At 58.3% G+C, this 17,147-nt stretch overlaps 3 protein-coding genes across 4 annotated transcripts; 2 read left to right on the plus strand and 1 right to left on the minus strand.

Moving 5' to 3' along the window:
- The first annotated feature begins 376 nt into the window (after positions 1–376).
- Positions 377–4,323, plus strand: CD6 (CD6 molecule). The gene is given in 13 exon segments (XM_058806823.1): positions 377–431; positions 1,283–1,357; positions 1,621–1,680; positions 1,770–2,134; positions 2,137–2,449; positions 2,537–2,608; positions 2,706–2,843; positions 2,941–3,063; positions 3,148–3,243; positions 3,334–3,414; positions 3,510–3,617; positions 3,871–4,035; positions 4,117–4,323. Coding segments are annotated over 13 exon segments (1,749 nt in total). The 3' UTR covers positions 4,215–4,323.
- A 2,553-nt stretch (positions 4,324–6,876) lies between these two features.
- On the plus strand, positions 6,877–11,763 carry CD5 (CD5 molecule). The gene is made up of 10 exons (XM_058807770.1): positions 6,877–6,922; positions 7,458–7,496; positions 7,757–8,038; positions 8,119–8,181; positions 8,300–8,599; positions 9,888–10,175; positions 10,347–10,478; positions 10,866–10,919; positions 11,173–11,277; positions 11,356–11,763. The coding sequence occupies exons 1-10, from the start codon at positions 6,877–6,879 to the stop codon at positions 11,439–11,441; spliced, it is 1,395 nt and encodes a 464-aa protein (XP_058663753.1). The 3' UTR covers positions 11,442–11,763.
- Positions 11,764–12,063: 300 nt separating this feature from the next.
- Positions 12,064–15,503, minus strand: VPS37C (VPS37C subunit of ESCRT-I). 2 transcript variants are annotated; one of them, XM_058807493.1, is made up of 6 exons: positions 15,469–15,503; positions 15,037–15,153; positions 14,359–14,463; positions 14,118–14,289; positions 13,806–13,888; positions 12,064–13,558 (listed from the first exon to the last, which is right to left on the minus strand). In XM_058807493.1, exons 3-6 carry the CDS (start codon positions 14,449–14,451, stop codon positions 12,842–12,844), a joined length of 1,065 nt encoding a protein of 354 aa, XP_058663476.1. In that variant the 5' UTR covers positions 14,452–14,463; positions 15,037–15,153; positions 15,469–15,503; the 3' UTR covers positions 12,064–12,841. The 2 variants fall into 2 exon arrangements, with proteins under 2 accessions (XP_058663476.1, XP_058663477.1); XM_058807494.1 differs by lacking the exon at positions 15,469–15,503 and having other exon boundaries at positions 15,037–15,344.
- Between the last annotated feature and the right edge of the window lie 1,644 nt (positions 15,504–17,147).

Genomic DNA, 17,147 nt, shown 5'->3' on the forward strand with positions numbered 1-17,147 from the left:
TGTCCCACACCTCAGGAGGCCCCGAGCCCCCTGTGCCGCCACCCCAAATCCACGACCCAGAGGCCCAAACGAGCTGTGGATCACGATGGCTCTGCCAGATCTGTGACCCCCGGGCTGGGAGCAGCAGACCCACGAGGTTCCCGTGCCCCAGAGGGTCTCTGGGCTCCCCAAAACCCTGCTTCCTCCCCGCCAGGGCAGGATGGAGCCACCCCATCACCTCCTCCACCCCAGAGCACTGAGTCGGCTTCCTGCCCACCGCCACAGTCCCGGAGCTGCCGGAGCGCAGGGGCACGGCCGAGCCACGTCCCCAGGCTGCTGAGAGGGGGACCCCTGAATCCCAGAGCCCTGAATCCCATGGGGATGCCCCGCTGATGGCATGGGGGGGCTCTGCCTGCTCTTGGTGGCTCTCTCTGCTGTGGCACCTGCACGAGGTACGTCACTGTCCCCATCCTGGCCCTTGCTGTCGCTCTCTTGGGACCTTGAGGTGGTGGAGCCACAGATTTGGGGGTCGGGGACCTGTTACCTGTCTGGGAGGGGGAGCACTGGGGGCCGTGGGGGGTCCCCAACAGGTGTGTCAGTGGTGGAGATGCTGCCCCTCAACACACTCAGAGGGAAAGGGATGCTCTGAAAGGATGTCCTAAGGCTTGGGGATTCTCCTAAATGTTAAGGTCCCCTTGGATCCCCCAAAAAGCACCCTGGGAACCCCTAGAAGAGGACCCTAAGCCCCTAAAGGTGCTCTCAGAGCCATTCCACCTACAATCCCTCTGGGAACAGGGTGACACTCAGGGCCTGAAGCCCATCCTGTCTCTCATGTACCCCCTGGATGGTTTTGGGATGTGATGCCACCTGTCCTCCCCACCCTGGCAGGATTTGGGATTGTTCGGCTGCCAAAATGTCTGCCAGGAGCTGCTTCGAGGCCTCCAATTGATCAGGAAGTGGCCCCATCACCCCATCACCCCATTTCCGCCCTCGTCACACCTCCGTCCCCACCTGGAGCAGCTCATTCCCACCTTCTCCCCTCACCCCAGCCCTTTTCCTTGAACATTGTAACCCCAATCCACACTGCACCAGCTCTGGTGGCTCTTCCCAGGATTCCCACCCAAGCAGCCCCAGTGGATCCCACCCCACCCAAGTGGATGCCTCACTTCTGGGGCTAAGTCCTTCCCCCTGGAGGAGCCAAATGAGGCATTTTTAGGGATAACTGGATCACCCACTCACCTGTGGCTCTGGAATGGGTGTAGGCAGGTGGGTATGGACAGGTCCAGCCCCTCTGTGTCTGCAGGGATGAACCGGAAGGCGGGAACAACATGGATGCAGGATGGCGTCCCAAATTTCAGCTCTTCCACCGCTGAGTCGTGTCCCAGTATTCCCATATTTAAGGCCAAATTCTCCCAGCAGATCCCACACCAGGATTTAGCCCTGAGAAACTTCCTGGGGCACACAGGGATTGATTTTTGGGATGCAGCAGCTCCATGACCAGAGCCCGGGGGCATTCCCGCTGTGCCACTCACAGCTGGGAGAATCCTCTTGGGCACATTTTGGTGGGTTTGGGATGCACCCTTCCAAACTGTGAATCCTGGGGGACTCAGTTCCTCATCCCTGTGTCCTTTCTCCCCACAGTCCCCACAGAAACGACGGAACCTCCCAGCACTCCGGCAGGGAACACCTCGGTGACTCCAGGTGAGTGTGGGAGGGTGAGGGACATCCCTACACCCACTTTTTGGGATTCTGGGATGACACCAGCTCACCCTTCCCGGTGTATCCCGCAGCTCCCAGAGCGCTGCGGCTGGCGGGTGGCCGGGGCCGCTGCGAGGGCCGTGTGGAGCTGGAGCAGGAGGGGACATGGGGCACGGTGTGTGACGATGGCTGGGACATGGCCGACGCCGACGTGGTGTGCCGCCAGCTGCGGTGCGGCCGCGCCGTGAGAGCCCCCGGCAACGCCACCTTCGGCCGCGGGCACGGCCCCATCCTGCGGGATGACGTGGGATGCCAGGGACACGAGCGGCACCTCTGGGAATGCCCAGCCACCACGACGGAGCACGACTGCAGCCACAAGGAGGATGCCGGCGTGGTTTGCTCAGGTGGGTTTGGAACATTCCAGAGCTGGGGGTGTGCATGGCGCATCCTCACCGCCGCGCTCTTCCCGCAGAGCACCAGGAGTGGCGGCTCTCCGGAGGCCGGGATGCGTGTGCCGGCAGGGTGGAGGTGTTTTTCCGAGGCACCTGGAGCACGGTGTGTAACAGCACCTGGTACGACACAGAGGCCACGGTACTGTGCCGGTCGCTGGGATGCGGGGATGTGCTCCAGCGGCCGGCCTTCCCACACACGCTCCCCGGGAAGATGACGTACATGTGCGAGAGCCTGCAGCCCTCGCTGGAACAGTGCCGCTGGACCTTCAACAAATCCGCGCCCTGTTACCAATCCGGGGCTGCCGGGGTCATCTGCAATGGTACCGCATCCTTCCCGATGGGATCTGAGGCACGGCCTGGGCCCGGCTCTCTCCCAAGCATCTGATTTCTGTCCCTGCTCTTTCCAGGCTCCCAGGGTTTGGAGATACCAACACCCACAGTGGCTGAGGTGACGCCCAGGAATGTCACTGTCCTGCAGGGTGAGTGTCCGAGCCCTCGGCCATTCCGTGGGATCAGGGTACAATTCCCAGGAGGTAAGATTTGTGTGGGATGAGCTGTGTCCGTTCTCTGTCCCAGCCGAGGAGGGGACCCCGACCCTGGGGACACCACTGGTGGACAGTCTCCTCTTTGTCCTGTGCCTGGTGCTGGCCGCGCTGCTCCTGCTCTCCGTGCTGGCCTTTTCCGCTGCCCTGCTGAGGCTGAGAAAGAGGAGTGGTAAGGAATTCTGGATTTGGACATGGAACTGGGACACAATCCCCACTTTTTGGGCTCAGCTGAGCCATGGAGTGTGTGCATCCCCTTCTCCCCACAGCCATGTCCTCCTTGGGAACTCCCATGCCAGTCCTGGTGACCCACAGCTCCCAGAGCCCCAACGCACCCTCCGGGATCCCCAACGACTACAGGCAGGCTCCCACCAGCCTTCCCAAAGGATCAGGTGGGTCTGGCAGGTCCCCCCAGGGGCTGTGGGGCCAGAGGTGCCAGATGGTGACAGATGCCACATCCCCTTGTCACCCTCCAGACTGTCTGGCCAAAGCCATTTCCAAGGATTCTGATTCCGACTCGGAATATTATGAGTTCAGCAGCAAGCCTCCCATCGCCCTGTCCACCTTCTACAGTGAGCATCCCGCTTTCTCTGGGATCCCTGAGGCCCTGTCCCGGGATCCCTGTCACCCAGGATGTTCCCACCCCTCTGCCCTTCCCACAGACTCCCTGCGCCGGCATCCCAGGGAGGATCTCCTCCCTCCGAGACCCAGCCAGGAGAGGATGGAGCCATTGCCTGCGGATGGTATGGCACAAGGAGGGTCTATCCCATGGATTGAAGGGTGGCCATGCCCTTTTCCAATCTCTTTGTTCCCACATTTGATGCCCCTGTTCCCACAGAGCCGGCCAGGCCGGGCCCCCCACTCCGCAGCTCCTCCAGCTCATCCTCATCCACGGAGCCCTATTGGAATGGCAGCATTCCCCCAGCTGTCCATGGCTACAGCACAGGTGGGAAGAGTGGGAGCAGGGATGGGAGCAGGGATGGGGAGACACCAAGGATAGGATAAAGGGATGCAGAGACCCCAGGGATGGGGAAGGAATGAGGGTTCAGGGACCCCAAGCAGAGGAGCAGGGATGGGAGCAGGGATAGAGGGACCCCAGGGATGGGAAGATGGATGGGTTCAGCCTCAGTGAGGGAACGGGACCCCAGGGAGTGGGAGCAGGGCTGGGCAGTGCCAGCCAGTGACTCTGCTCCTCCCAGCGCCCCCAGCTCCCCCGGCAGCGCCCGCCCCAGCGCCCTCCCAGCCCTGGGCACCTGCGGCTCCGGCAGATCCCGATCCCGACGGCAGCTCCAGCACCTCCTCGGGGGAGTGGTACGAGAACGTGCAGGAGAGGGAGCCCCCCGGAGACCCCTCCCCACATCCAGGTGAGGATTCTGCGCTGCTGGTGGGGCACACAGGGATCTCCAGGCGTGCCCAAATCCTCCTGATGGGCTCTGTCTCTGCAGGCTGGTCAGATCCATCCTATCCCTCGGGGGAACACGGGGAGGATCCCGACTTTTCCGAGGGCAGCGACTACGACGACATCCAGGACTCTGCCTACTGAGCCTGCCCCACCACTCCAGAGGCCGAATCTCCTGGAATTCTCCGGCTTTCTCCTCCAGAATTCTCCAGTCATCTCCTCTGTGCTGCCATTAAAAGCTTTTCCCACCGTGTCCCTTGTCCATAGGGGTGTCACCAGCCCCACAGTGAGGCAGGACCACCAAGTGCTCCCACTTGTCCACTAAGTGACACAGAGATGACCAAATAACCCACTCCCAGCCCACAGGAGCATGGAAGGGGGAGGCAGGGCCCTGATCCAGCTCTATGGCACCAGGGGTGGAAATTAAACTGCAGGAAGGGCAGACATGGAAGTCCCATGTGTCCCCCCAGAGCTTGCCTACACCCTTCTGGGACAGTCCCCATCCTGGGAACATGCTGCCCATAAATCCTGCCCAGAAAGGCTCCAGAGATGCTGGAAAGGAAGCCACTGAGGTGCCACCCCAAATCCATGGGATGGTGCCCTGTGAGGGTGGGATACAGCCCCCAAACCCTTCAGCACCTCCCAATCCATCCATATCCCAGCAAGAAGCTGGAGCCAAGCAGCTTCCTGGAGCCAAGCATCATCCCAGCTTTGGGATTTGGGGTGCTCCCAGCTGGGAGGGGGCACACACCCACCCATCACCCTGGGACTGGGACCCCTCTGCCCCTTCCCTGCCAACCATCCCATCCCATCCCATCCCATCCCATCCCATCCCATCCCATCCCAAGCCGGCTGCTCCCGCCCCAGCCCTGCCATCGGATTTCTGCCTCCCCAAGGAGCAGGTCGGGGTTCAGCTGCACCCCAAGTGGAAAATGTGGGCCCCCCCACATCCTCCAGCTGTTTGTGAGCGAGAGGCCCCGCACAAAGGAGCCGCAACAACGGAGGAAATCCCAAAATAGCAGCAAAACCCCGACAAAGGGCATGGCGAGGCGCGGGCTGCGAGCGCCGCGGACACGGGGGGTGCCCCAGCCCTGCTCCGGTGCCGGGGGGCTGGGAGGGAGGTGATGGTGCCGGGATCGCTGGGATTGGGGCATGGAAAAGCCTGGAGGGATCGATGAACTGCGGGGGGTCCTGATGCCCTGGAGGGGTCCCAGAATTCAGGGTGTGGATGCACTGGGTGGGATCCCGATGTGCAGAGGAGCAGCAGCGTGCTGAGGGTGCTGATTCCAGGGAGGGCAGCAATTCCCTGGGGATAACAAAGCCCTGAAAGGTTCCAAAGCCCTGGGGGGCACCAATTCCCTGGGGATACCAACATCCTGAGGGCACCAGTGCCCTTGGAGCTGAAAACCCAGCCAAGGTGTCACCTCCACCCCCTCACAGCCTCATCAGCGCCAACCATTCCTCCGAGCTGCTCCCGCCCCGAAAATCCCCCTTTTCCTCATCATTATGATCCCAGCAGCGTGCCGACAGCCGACAACCCCTTCCCGCTCGCTCAAAGGCAGCTCCTGCTTTTTGAAAGGCTCCTCACGGCTGGCAGCGTTGTCAGCACCTCCCAGCGCCCCCCAAACCCCCCCCGGGAAGGGATTCCAATCATCCCGAGCTGCCACGGCACGCTCAGGATGCTGAGCTGACTCGCAGCGCCCGAGGCAAGGCGGAGGCTCCATCCGAAGCCAAATCCTCCCCCTGGGATCTCATGGCCTCCAGAGGCAGTCACGGCTCTGAGGGGAGGGCTGGGCCCCAAGCACCCCATATCCACGGGGATCACACACCCCTGGATAACAGGATCTTTTCCAGAGGCACAGAGTCCTGGGATGTTTGAGGCGAATCCCAAATTTCAGGTTGATTTTGGGGGATTGCAGCTTGCAGACCCTCCACTGAATCCTGGGAGCAGGCATGGGAATTGCGCCCCTTTTCCAGGGAATTTTCAAAGCCAAAGTGGGTGGTGGGCAGGTCCAGGACCCCCATGTGGGATATTCCAACAGGGCCTGTTCCCATCAGGATCAGCAGAATCCCTGGGATAACAGGGATGGGATCTCAGCATCTGGGTGCTACGGGCAGCACCCAGATGCTGAGAGACCACTTCAGGGCTGGGGACTGGAGCATCCACGGGTGCTGGAGCAGGATGGGATGAGAAGTTCCATCCGTCTCCCCTTCCAGCAGGAATACCACGGAGTCAATGGAAAACAGCTGCCTCATTAGCATGCCTGACCTGGATTCAGAGCATTTAATTAGGGCACAATCAATTAACGCCTCTGCCCTGGCCGGGTCCAGCACCGCTGGTGCCCCACGTGTCCTTGCAGGGGTGTAGGGTGTCCCTGGAATGCCAGAGCCTGGGATGTGCCTGCATAAAACCTTCCCCCATCCCATTCCTGGGGGTAATCACAGGATTTTGGGGGATGCCAGGATGAGCATCAACTCCTCTGTAACCCTGGGGGGCTTGGGGACCCCCAGATCTCCCTCGGCACTGGATATATTCACTACCTCCCTTCCCAGAGCTGCAGAGTCCCCGGGGATCTGGTGGGGGCTGAGCCCCACACTTTTCTCACCCCTTTCCTCTCGTGCTTGGCGGGACCCAGGGAGGCAACAGAGTCTTCAAACGGGCCCAGGGGTGACGTCAAAAAACCACAGAGGGAGGAAAAACAGACGGTTCCTGTCCGGGCCCCCTCCCTTGCCTGCTCCGGGCCGGGCAGCGGAGGCGGCGCAGCCCCCGGAGCCTCCCGTGCCCCCCATGGCACCAGCGGAGCCCATGGCAGCCCGGCTGCCCGTTCTGTGCCTCCTGCTGGGAATGTGGGGTGAGTACCGGGCACCCTGACCTCGGTGCACCGCGCAGATCCCGCGGCAGAGCCCTCCCGGTTCTCCCGCTCCGGGCGGGATCCGCACCTTGAGCCAGGCACAGTTTGGGGCTTGGGGAGGAAAGCGCCCTGGTGACCCCCAAACCCCCGCCCACATCACCCTGGGGGTCCCCAGGGTCCCAAGATTGAGCCAGTGGTGCTGAGAGCAGCCAGGTATCCCCACATCCTCATTCCCTGACAGCTCCCGCCCTTCCCTCCGTCTTCATGGCACCATTCCCGAACATTCTACCCAGGAGCAGGGCTGATTAGCGGTAACTTGCAGGGCCCTCGTCTTTTCTCAGCCATAAAAATCCCCCAGCAGACAGGTGGGGAGGCAGCAAATCACCTTCCTTCCTCAAAAATCCCAGTTTTCCCACAAAATCCGCCTTTTCCTCAAAATAACCGTGAATGGGGTGAGCAGCGGAGCCGCTCTCCCAGGCTCGGGTCCGCAGGGTGGGATGCAGGACTGACGCCCCATTTCCGCTCTTTCTTGCAGCCGTCCCCGACCATGGAGGAGCCACCCGGATCCCTGGAGGTGAGAATTTGGGAGCAGCCCTTTGGGAATGCCTCCAGAGCTCCGTGAGCATGGCGGGTGCTGGAGTTGCATCATCCGGAAGCAGCATCGCGGGGTCCCAGCTCAGGCGCCCACATTCCCTCGACCCCTCCATGCTCCCATTCCTTGCGCTGCTTCCCAAGGCCCTCACCAGGGGCTTTTCCATCATTCCTAGGGTGAAAACCTGCTGGGAAAGGAAGGAAAGCTTCCAATGATGGTGTTTTCCTGGTGTTTTCCCACAGAATCCAACCTGAGACTCACCAGAGGAGGCTGCCACTGCACTGGGATACTGGAGGTGAAATGGGAAAACCAGTGGAGACCGATTTGCTGGGAGAGCGTGAGCAGGGGCAACCTGGATTGGATCTGTCAGAGGCTGGAGTGCGGCCCCCTGACCTCTGAGCCCTTGGAGTTCAACATTCCCGGTGGGAAAGGGCTACAGAGTCTGGCCAGGAGGTGCAGTTCCCCGCCTGAATGCCAATGGGAGCTGGAAAACTGCACAAATCACGTCATTGTTGCCTGTGGAGGTGAGCCTGGACCCCCAGCCCGGCCACCTCAATCCCTAGGGATCATCCATGTCCACGTGGCCCCTCACTTCTCATTCCAGAGCCGGTGAAAACCACTCCCAAGCCCCCACCCACACCCCCGACCACCACCCCGGAGCCCACGGGTAAGCGCCTCATCCCAAGGAGCCCATAGCCTCAAATTTGGGAACTTCCCGCTAAATAGTGGGAAAATTGCCATCCCAATTCATAACACTTCCTCTTCCATCCCCAATCCCTCTCCAGGACCCCCCAGGCTGCGGCTGGTGGACGGGAATTTCAGCTGCTCCGGCTTCCTGGAGCTGCACAAGCAGGGGCTGTGGGGGGCCGTGGCGAGCATCCCGCGCTCCTGGACACATCTGGTCACCCTCATCTGCCAGGAATTGCGCTGCGGCACCGCTGGGAGCGGCCACGGCGAGCCGGACCCAGGGATCCACCTGCCGGTGCGGTGGGAGGCGGTGGAATCCTGCGGGAGTCGCTCCCTGCTGGACTGCTTCAACAGGAGCAGCTCCCGGGGGAAAGCGCCCGCCTTCATCACCTGCTCAGGTGAGAACGGGCCTGGAGCGCCCGCCATTCCCTGCTCCTCCGCCCCGGTGGGATACCCCGGGGGCATTTTGGGGCCCGGAACCGAGAACCAGCCCCATCCCAGCCGGCCCCATGGGCCCCATCCACCCACTCCTGCTCTTCCTCTCCGAGGTGCGAAGGCAAAACAGGAAATCTCGGTTCCCGGCAGTGCCGAGGAGGGAGAGCGGCCATGGCAGCATCCCAAATTCCAGCTGGGGTGGGGAACACTGGCAGGCACCAGGCCGAGCAACTTCCATGCCTCGGGCATTTCCCTGAGCACCTTCCATGCCTTGGGCATCTCCATGCTCCCATCATCTCCCTGCCTCGAGCATTTCCCTGAGCACCTTCCATGCCTTGGGCATCTCCATGCTCTCATCATCTCCCTGCCTCGGGCATGTCCCCGGATATCTTCCCTGCCACAGGCATACCCCTTCTTTTCCATGAGCCTCTTCCCTGCTACAGGCATGTCTGCCAGAGCATCTTTCCCTTGCCATGAGCATCTCCCAGCCACAGGCCTCTCCCTGTCGTTTTCCATGAGTGTTTCCCTGGAAATCAGCTCTGTGCCAGCTCCATGGCATAGGGAGCCAAGCCATGAAGCTCAGAGCAGGCTCCTTGTGAGTCCTGCCATCTGCCCAGCTTGGAATCCCGTGGGATTTGGGGGTTTAACGGGCTGTGGCAGCTGGCAGAGCTGGCTTCCATGCTGCATTTCCCATGGGAAGAGTTCAAAGCCCTTCCATGCCTGGATTGGTTCAGTCCCTGTGGCATGAGGGGAGATGCCGGGAGCATCCCTGTGCCAGAAGCTGGTGCTGGGAGAAGGAGGAGCATGTGACAGCAGTATCCCTGTGGATATCATCCCTGTCTGCCTGTGGGTCCAACTCCTCTCTCCCTGTGGTTCTGGCTCTTCTTCCCACACGTCTGACCCATCTCCATGGATCTGACTCCCTTCTCCTGGTAGCTCTGACCCCACTCCATGGATTTGACCCCTGTTTTCCCATGGGCCTGATTTCCCTGTACCCATGGATCTGCTCCCTGTCTTCCCATGGGTCTGATCTCCCTGTACCCACGGATCTCCTCCCTCTCCTCGTGGATTTCACCCCCTCCCCACAGGTCTGGCCCCTCCCTGTGGATCCAACCCCTCTCCCCATGGATCCAACCCCTCTCCCCGTGGATCCAACCCCTCTCCCCGTGGATCCAACCCCTCTCCCCGTGGATCCAACCCCTCTCCCCGTGGATCCAACCCCTCTCCCTGTGGATGTGCTCTCTCTCCCAGATTCCCAGCCGCGGGCCCTGTGGAGGCTGGCAGCCGGCCCCACGCCGTGCGAAGGGGACATCCAGGTGTTCCATGAGGGACAGTGGTGGGATCTGTGTGAGTCCAGAGCAGCGCAGCGAGACAGGCACGGCCGGCAGATCTGCCGGGAGCTGGGCTGTGGGAATCTCACCTCCAGCACGGAAATCCGGGAGCCTCCCTCGACGGGAGTCACCTGTGGGCTTGAACCCCTGCACCTCTGCCAGCCCAAGCCTGGGAATAGCCGGAGCTGCTCCCGGACCAGAGTTGTGTGTAAGCCATGTGATACGTGCTGGGAGCCGGAATTCCCGCTCCTATGGAACGGGCAGGGATGGGGGGGACCAAATCCACGTGGGATTTGGGTTCCTGGCGGGGTAATGGATGTTCACATCTCAGCACCAACCTCCGGCTGGACACATCCAGTGACATCCCTGCTCTTTCCAGGCCAGGACTCAAAGCCGCTTCCCACGGGAACATCTGCTGGAACCGTCGTGAGCATCTGCCTGGCCCTGCTGCTTTTCCTCATCCTTTCCCTGATCTGTGGCCCTCCTGCCTATCGGAAGCTGATGAAGAGAAGTAGGGGACAACCTCAGGATCCTCATCCTTCTTTTCTTCCTTCTCCCGCTCCACCATCCTCACGTGCTGGCTCAGAGCTGGCAGCTCCATGGATGCTTCCCTAAACTCCTTGGGGCAGAATTTGGCTGCTCAGCCTGACGGATCCCCCTGTCCCATTATCCCCAGACCTGCCCCATTGTCCCCAAGCCTGTCCCACATGGAGTGTGGGAGCGGGAAGAGGGATTAAGCTCCAAGCGGACACAAAAGAGCAGGTGGAGGATCCTAGGGGGGGGATTATTGGGAAGGGGGGGATTATTGGGGGTGACATATGGGGCTGGCAGGGGGGGGGAGGCAGCTGGAGGAAGGGTCGGGAAGATCCTTGGAGACACAATTCCCCCTCTCTCTCAGTTTCCAAGAAGAAGCAGCGCCAGTGGATCGGCCCCACGGGACTCAACCAGACGGGTGAGGAGCTGCTGGCTGGGGAGCTGGGAATGGGGTTTGGAGTTCCTGGGGATGGATCTGGGGTCTGGGTGAGCTGTTCCCCCCTGGATCCTGGCACAAGGGCCCTGGATCTCACTTCCTTTTGGAATATAACTCACCGTGGGGATGCGGGCTTGGAGCAGGGACCAGTTTTACTCAGCCCCTTCCCGGGTGGGTTTGCTCCCTCCAAGCTGGTGTTCCAACCCCAAAATCCCAATCCTGCTGTCTTCTCCAGTGTCCTTCCACCGCTCCAGCACCGCTCCGAGGCCTCGGGGACAGGGAGGGGACAACAACTACGCTCAGCCCCCCAAAAAGAGCTCCCAGCTCTCTGCTTACCCAGGTCAGTGCTGGAAGTGGCTCCTCCCCGTTCCTTTTCCATGGATGTGCATCCAGTGATGGGTATCCGTGCTCTCCACAGCTCTGGAAGCAGCGTGCCGGCGTTCCAACCCTCCGGATAACTCCTCAGACAGTGACTATGACCTGCACTCCGCCCGCAGGGTGTAATTCCCTGCTTCCCAAAGGAGCTGATCCCACCTCCCACCTCAGCTTTGGGGGCATCCCAGCATTCCAGCATCCTCCCAGGAGCACTTCCCACCCTCCTCACGGGAGAAAAGGAGGTTTTTGTTTGGTTTTTTTTAAAGCTATTTATAGGAATTTAAGAGGTTCCCACTATCCCTTTGGAATAGTGGGATCACCAGCTTCTCCAAACCAAGACAATGAGCTGGGATGATGGATAAAGGATAGGGATGCAAGGGTGGGAATACTGAGAATGAGACTGAGATATTTAATAACAAATACCTGTAATAAAATTGGGGTTTTGTACTAATTACACCTTGTCCTCTTCCTTCCATTATTCCAGTGTGACTCCAAACCCCCAGTCAGAAGGGAAAAGTGGGACAGGGAAACTCCTTTTTCCCTGGTTTTTATCCCAGGGATAAATGCAAGAAAAGCAGGAATTGAAGCAGGCTTGAAGATGTTTCTGGGAGGGGGTGAAAGATTTCAGTGATGAGATCCCAAGGAAGTTGGATGCCAGGAAGGGATAAAGGGATCAATCCTTATCCAGATGTTCCGTTGCTTCCCAAAGTAACCAGGGCCATGACTCCACAGTGCAGTTAATTCATCCAGTTTTATTACTCTAATTAATCCCAGGGATGGAATTGCTTCCATCAATCCCTCATCCTAGTCCATTAGTAACCGTTCCTTATAAATAACTTAAAGGGATACAGGCAGGATTTGAAGGATAAAGTGCTGAGCAAAGCAAATCCTGTTTCCATCGTTTGTCATTCCCTCCGTTTCCAAGTGTTTCCTGAGAAGGGAGATGTGAGGAGCCTGAAAAACCACACGGGAGGTCGGGAACACTGGAGGCTGCCCAGGCCCGGGTGGGAATCACCAACTCCCACTGACAGCCCTGGAATGCTTTGGGTGAAAAGGGATCTTAGGGATCAGCCACTTCCAATCCCTTTCCACTTGCTCCAAGCCCTGTCCAACATGGCCTTGGATATTTCCAGGGATGGAGCTGCCATGACTTCCCTAGGAAATTCATTCCAGGGTCTCATCACCATCACAGTGAAGAATTCTTCCCAAAATCCCACCTAAACCCACCCTTTGACAGCGTGAAGCCATTCCCCGTTATCCCATCACTCCAAGTCTTTGTCCAAGTCCTTGTCCAGTTCTTTTGGAGCTCCTCTAGGCACTGGAAGGTGCTCCAAGGTTCCCCTGGAGGTTTCTCCTCTCCGGATTTCTGCTGGTCTGGCTCTGCCTCTCGCTCCGACCTCCGGAGCCGTGACTTATCCCGTGTAATTCCTTTGCACCGACGGATCCAGGAGCAACACTGCAATCCCTCCTCTTCCTCAGTCCCCAAAAAAAGGAGGAATCAGCACAGGATGCTCCCCAGAAGTCCTGGATTAGTATCCAGGCCAGGTAGGACGCTGAGGGTTCGGAGGTGGGGGGTATCCAAAGGGTGGGGGAGGCCCGGGATAGGGAGCCTGCGTTGGGATCGGGAAATTCGGGAGAGGGGGCTGAGTGGGGTACGGACACTGCGGTCTCCCTGGTCCAGGTGGGATGTAGGGAGAGTATCCCGGTCCGGCAGGGGGAGGAGAGGGCTGGGGAGCAGGATAGGGCAAGGGCTGTGCTGGGCCCCGGGATGGAGACCAGGAAAAGCCTCCCGAGGTGGATCTGGGATAGCCTGGTGCAGAGTCAGCAGCGGAAGCCGCCGGATATCCGGGAGCTGGAGCGAGAGGGTAGGGAAAGGAGGGCTGGGAGCTGGGCTGGGAGGAAGCCACGTGTCCCACGGTGCCCGGGGATCCCGGGAAAGGGGCGGGAGGAAGCGCTCCGTGGGCAGTGGGGCCGGGAGGAAGGGCTGGAGCCGGGCTGTAGGGCAGAGGGAAGGCTGGAGATCCCGATGGGAAGGGCTTTGGTGGATCCGTGGGAACGTGAGGAGGAGGAGGACGAGGAGGCTGAGAGTCCCTGGGGCGCTCCTGGGATCCCTCCGACTTCCTCACGATCTCCTGCAGCTTCTCCACTCGGACCCGGCGCAGGTGGGACAACTTCCTCATCCCAGAAAACTGCTCCAGGAATGTCTCCAGGGGCACCTCCCCCTCCAGGAACTTCTCAGCCATTTTCTGCAAGAGAGGAACAGCCTCGGGCTCATTCCTGCATCCCTGCACTCCAGCCCTGCATCCCTCTGCTCCTCTTCCCTAAAATCCCGATTCAGGTCTCTCCCACACACAAACAAGGATGGATCCAAGTTCTCTGGAGAAAACCCAGCAGACTCCAAAGATAATCCATGATTTTAGGGACTGGGTTAAATTGTAAGTCTTCTGAGGATGAATCACTGGAATTTCCAACGGATTTAAGGCCTAAGCTCACCTCAGATTCCTCTTCAATCTTCTGGCTTTCCACCTGGAGGAGATCCAGCAAAGTCTGAGGCTGCAGCGCTGCCGAGAATTTCTCTGGGGAAAAACAAGGGGGGAAAGAAAAACCAAGGAAAAATCACTATCACAGAACAGAAACCATGGAAAAACCAGCAAAGAGCCCACAGGAAAGGGCTTGGGAACTGCTGATGGAAGGAGGGAAACCCGAGAGGAATAACATCCTCCATCTCTCCGGCTGCTGGAAAAAAGAGGGATATCAGTTTTCCAGGAAGCAGAATCCCTCCTGGGCCAAGATGCCAGTGCTCACCCAGCTTCTCCTTCTGCTCCCTGCACCTCCCAGCCAGCTCCTGCAGCTCCTGGTATTTCTTGGAGAGGTCGCTGCGCCCCGTCTCCAGCGGCGCCTGGAACTTCAGGTTCTGCTCGGCCAAGCTCCGGTTGGCAGCCAGGGCCATCTCCCTTTCCAGCTGCAGCTCCTGCACCTGGGGAATTCGGGATGGTGAGCACAGGAAGGGGACAAGGACACCCCGGGGCCACCTGCTGGCACAAACCTCCTGGGATTCCAAAGCCAAGCGCTCGATCTCCTGGGAATCCTCCTGCAGCTCCCGCAGCTCCTCCACTGTCCGGTTCCTCAGCGTGTCCATCCTCCCAGATTGCTGGGATGTGGGAAAAGAGGCAAATCAATTCCCAGGTCCAACTGGGAACAGGTTTCCAGCTGAAATCCAGGGTGGTTAAAGCCCCTGGAGCAGCTGCACTGGGTTCCATTAACCATCCCCACTAACTCCTGCTTGGGAAACGACTTTTCCCCCTCTCCCAAGCCTATCTGGGTGGAATTCTCTGTCTCTCGTGGTGTTTTTTCAAGGAAAACTCCACCCACAGCCCCAGCTTGCAAATTCCAGCTGGATGTCTTCATCCCACTCCAGAATCCACCTCATTCCAGCCTTCATCCCATCCCACCAAGGAAACTGGGATCTGACCATATCCCACCATGCCCACAGGGCTGGGCAGGACCTCAGGATCATCTCATTCCACCTTCCTGCCACCGAATTCAGTGTAATTAACAAAAAGATCAGGGAAATTATGGACTTCTTGCACCACATCCATGATTCACCACGAGTATTCCCAGCTGTCTGATATCTTTAGGAAGTATCCCGTGTGTGGTGTAAATTCCAAGAGGTGGGATGGAATAATGTGGGAAATGTCCTAAAAACCAAGGAAACACAACACACCTGCGCTGTCCTATTCACTCCAAGCTCCTCTACCTCTCATCCCAAGGATATTTCACCGGGAATGCCGCAACAGCCACGCTGAGGCTCAGGGTTGCCCAACCCACGGTCCAGACGAACCTGTCCGAGGGAAAAACTTGGAATTAAATCCCGCACTGCAGGTGCGGGGCAGAAATCACCTGATTTGGGTTTTTAGGGGGGTATCAGCGAACTTTCATGGAGTTTAAGAAGGAGAAGAGGGAACGGTGGCAGTGGGAAAGCCTGGGGTGGGGTCTGGGAAGCATCCACAGGCGCTCAGGGAACTGGACGCAAAAGGCTGCCCACTTGCGGGGCTGCAGCGAACTCCGTGGCGGGAGCAGCGGCATTATCCCCGTTATCCCGCCGTTATTCCCGTTATTCCCGTTATTCCCATTCCCGGCCCTCTCCAGGACTCACCAAAGCGCCACCACGACCCTCCGGTCGCCGCCGCTTCCGGCTTCCGGAGAAAACCGGAAGTGGGCGGAGCCACGCAGAGGGGCGGGAGGGGTGCTCCCCCCCCACCTCGGGCGTGAAGGGGATGGTTCCTCCCAGTGCCGCCATGTTGGGGGGGGGCAGGAGCACGCATCAATTTAATGGCATTTTTTAATCAATAATCGCTCTTTGGCTACCCGCGGGGCTCTCCCCGAGCTGTAGCTGCTCTAGGAATTATATCCTTCGTGTTTCCGGGCTGTAAGGCGTTCAGGGAGAGCTGGAGAGGGGTTTTGGAGGAGGGCGTGGAGCGACAGGGAAAGGGGGAAAGGCTCGGCATGGCCACAGGGCGGGTTTAGGTTGGAGATCGGGAATATTTCCTTCCCTGTGAGGGTTGCAAAGCGAGATGCCCAGAGAAGCTGCAGTTGCTTCATACCTGGAAGTGTCCGAGGCCAGGTTGGAAGTGGTTTAAGAAGCACATACAGACCTCGGCAATATCCCCAAAAATTCAGAAAATGTCGGGTTCTTCCAGGCGGATCAAAGCAAATTCCTCTGGAATACCTGGTTAGCTCCTCCTTTCATGACACAGGAGTATTCCTGAGAAAGCTCCAGTCCCATCACCCAAATTTTTCAAAACATGCTTGGAAAATGCTCCACTTTTCCACCTGGAATTCCACATTGCCAAAACCCAAGTAGCGATGGGGCAGGGGAAGAGCTCCATGATTTCTGCTCCTTCTGGAGACTTTGGAAGTGTGGGCAAGGTCACCCAGCTGTTCCAGAAGTGCTGGGATCTGGAAAAGGCACCTCTGACCCCATCACCTGAGAGTTGTTGTGGAACAAATGGGAGTCATATGATCCCAAATAATTCTGGAGAAATCAAGGGCAATTTGTTCCCAGCGTGGCTGATAACGGGGTCAAACTCCCAGTGCCATGGGAAAGAAAAGGGACTTGGCTTGCCAAAAGGAAAAAAACATTTTCCAGGCTTTTGGAATGGTTTCCACAGACCTGGAAAAGCTGGAAAATGTTTAATTAACATTTTATATTAAAACAAGGTTTGAGGAGAGGGGAAAATTGTGTTTGGATTTGCACGGAAGAAATGGAAAAATACCCATTTGAAAGTGTTATCCAGAAATAAGTCTGGGATAAACAGGTGGGTTTGGAAGGATATTTCCAGTAGCTGCTTATTAATATCCTTAATTTCCACAAAAGATGGTTCCACATGTTTTTTTCCCTTGGATGATATCTTAATCCCAGCCAAAATCACGCACAGCAGGTAGGAAAAGGTGACCTGAAGTCAGAAAAGAACCCTGAGGTCCTGTTCTGCCAAATTCCATTCCCACAAGGATCAGCCAACATCCCTGGGCTTCCTTGATAAGTTAATCAAATATTTTTAATCCAGTCCTGGAAATTTGACACTTCAGGAGCGTCAAGTTTCCCTCCTTTCATCTGACAGCTCCGATAAAGCACCCGTGTGATAAAAGCGTGGAGGGAAGGGACAAGAAAAACTGGGAACAGGGCCTGGAAAAGTTGACTTCATGAATCCATTTCCAAGAAAAGCTCTGTCTCCATAAGGGGAATTTTTTGGGAGGCTGCAGAGATAAAATTAAGGAAGTTTTGTCAGAACGAGTTTCGATGTCCCAAAAGCCTGAAAATCCCCGTTTGATCCG

Source organism: Ammospiza caudacuta, chromosome 6 (genome assembly GCF_027887145.1).
Source record: "Ammospiza caudacuta isolate bAmmCau1 chromosome 6, bAmmCau1.pri, whole genome shotgun sequence".
NCBI classification, from domain to species: domain Eukaryota; kingdom Metazoa; phylum Chordata; class Aves; order Passeriformes; family Passerellidae; genus Ammospiza; species Ammospiza caudacuta.

What these genes read in the sequence shown, in the direction of transcription:
- CD5 (XM_058807770.1), top strand. Translation starts at nt 6,877, where the DNA reads ATGGCAGCCCGGCTGCCCGTTCTGTGCCTCCTGCTGGGAATGTGGG. An exon ending in CTCCCGGACCAGAGTTGTGT is followed by an intron (nt 10,176 to 10,346) that starts GTAAGCCATGTG and finishes TGCTCTTTCCAG; the next exon opens with GCCAGGACTCAAAGCCGCTT. An exon ending in CCAGCTCTCTGCTTACCCAG is followed by an intron (nt 11,278 to 11,355) that starts GTCAGTGCTGGA and finishes TGCTCTCCACAG; the next exon opens with CTCTGGAAGCAGCGTGCCGG.
- VPS37C (XM_058807493.1), bottom strand. Translation starts at nt 14,451, where the DNA reads ATGGACACGCTGAGGAACCGGACAGTGGAGGAGCTGCGGGAGCTGCAG. An exon ending in TGGCTTTGGAATCCCAGGAG is followed by an intron (nt 14,290 to 14,358) that starts GTTTGTGCCAGC and finishes CGAATTCCCCAG; the next exon opens with GTGCAGGAGCTGCAGCTGGA. An exon ending in AGATTGAAGAGGAATCTGAG is followed by an intron (nt 13,559 to 13,805) that starts GTGAGCTTAGGC and finishes CCTCTCTTGCAG; the next exon opens with AAAATGGCTGAGAAGTTCCT.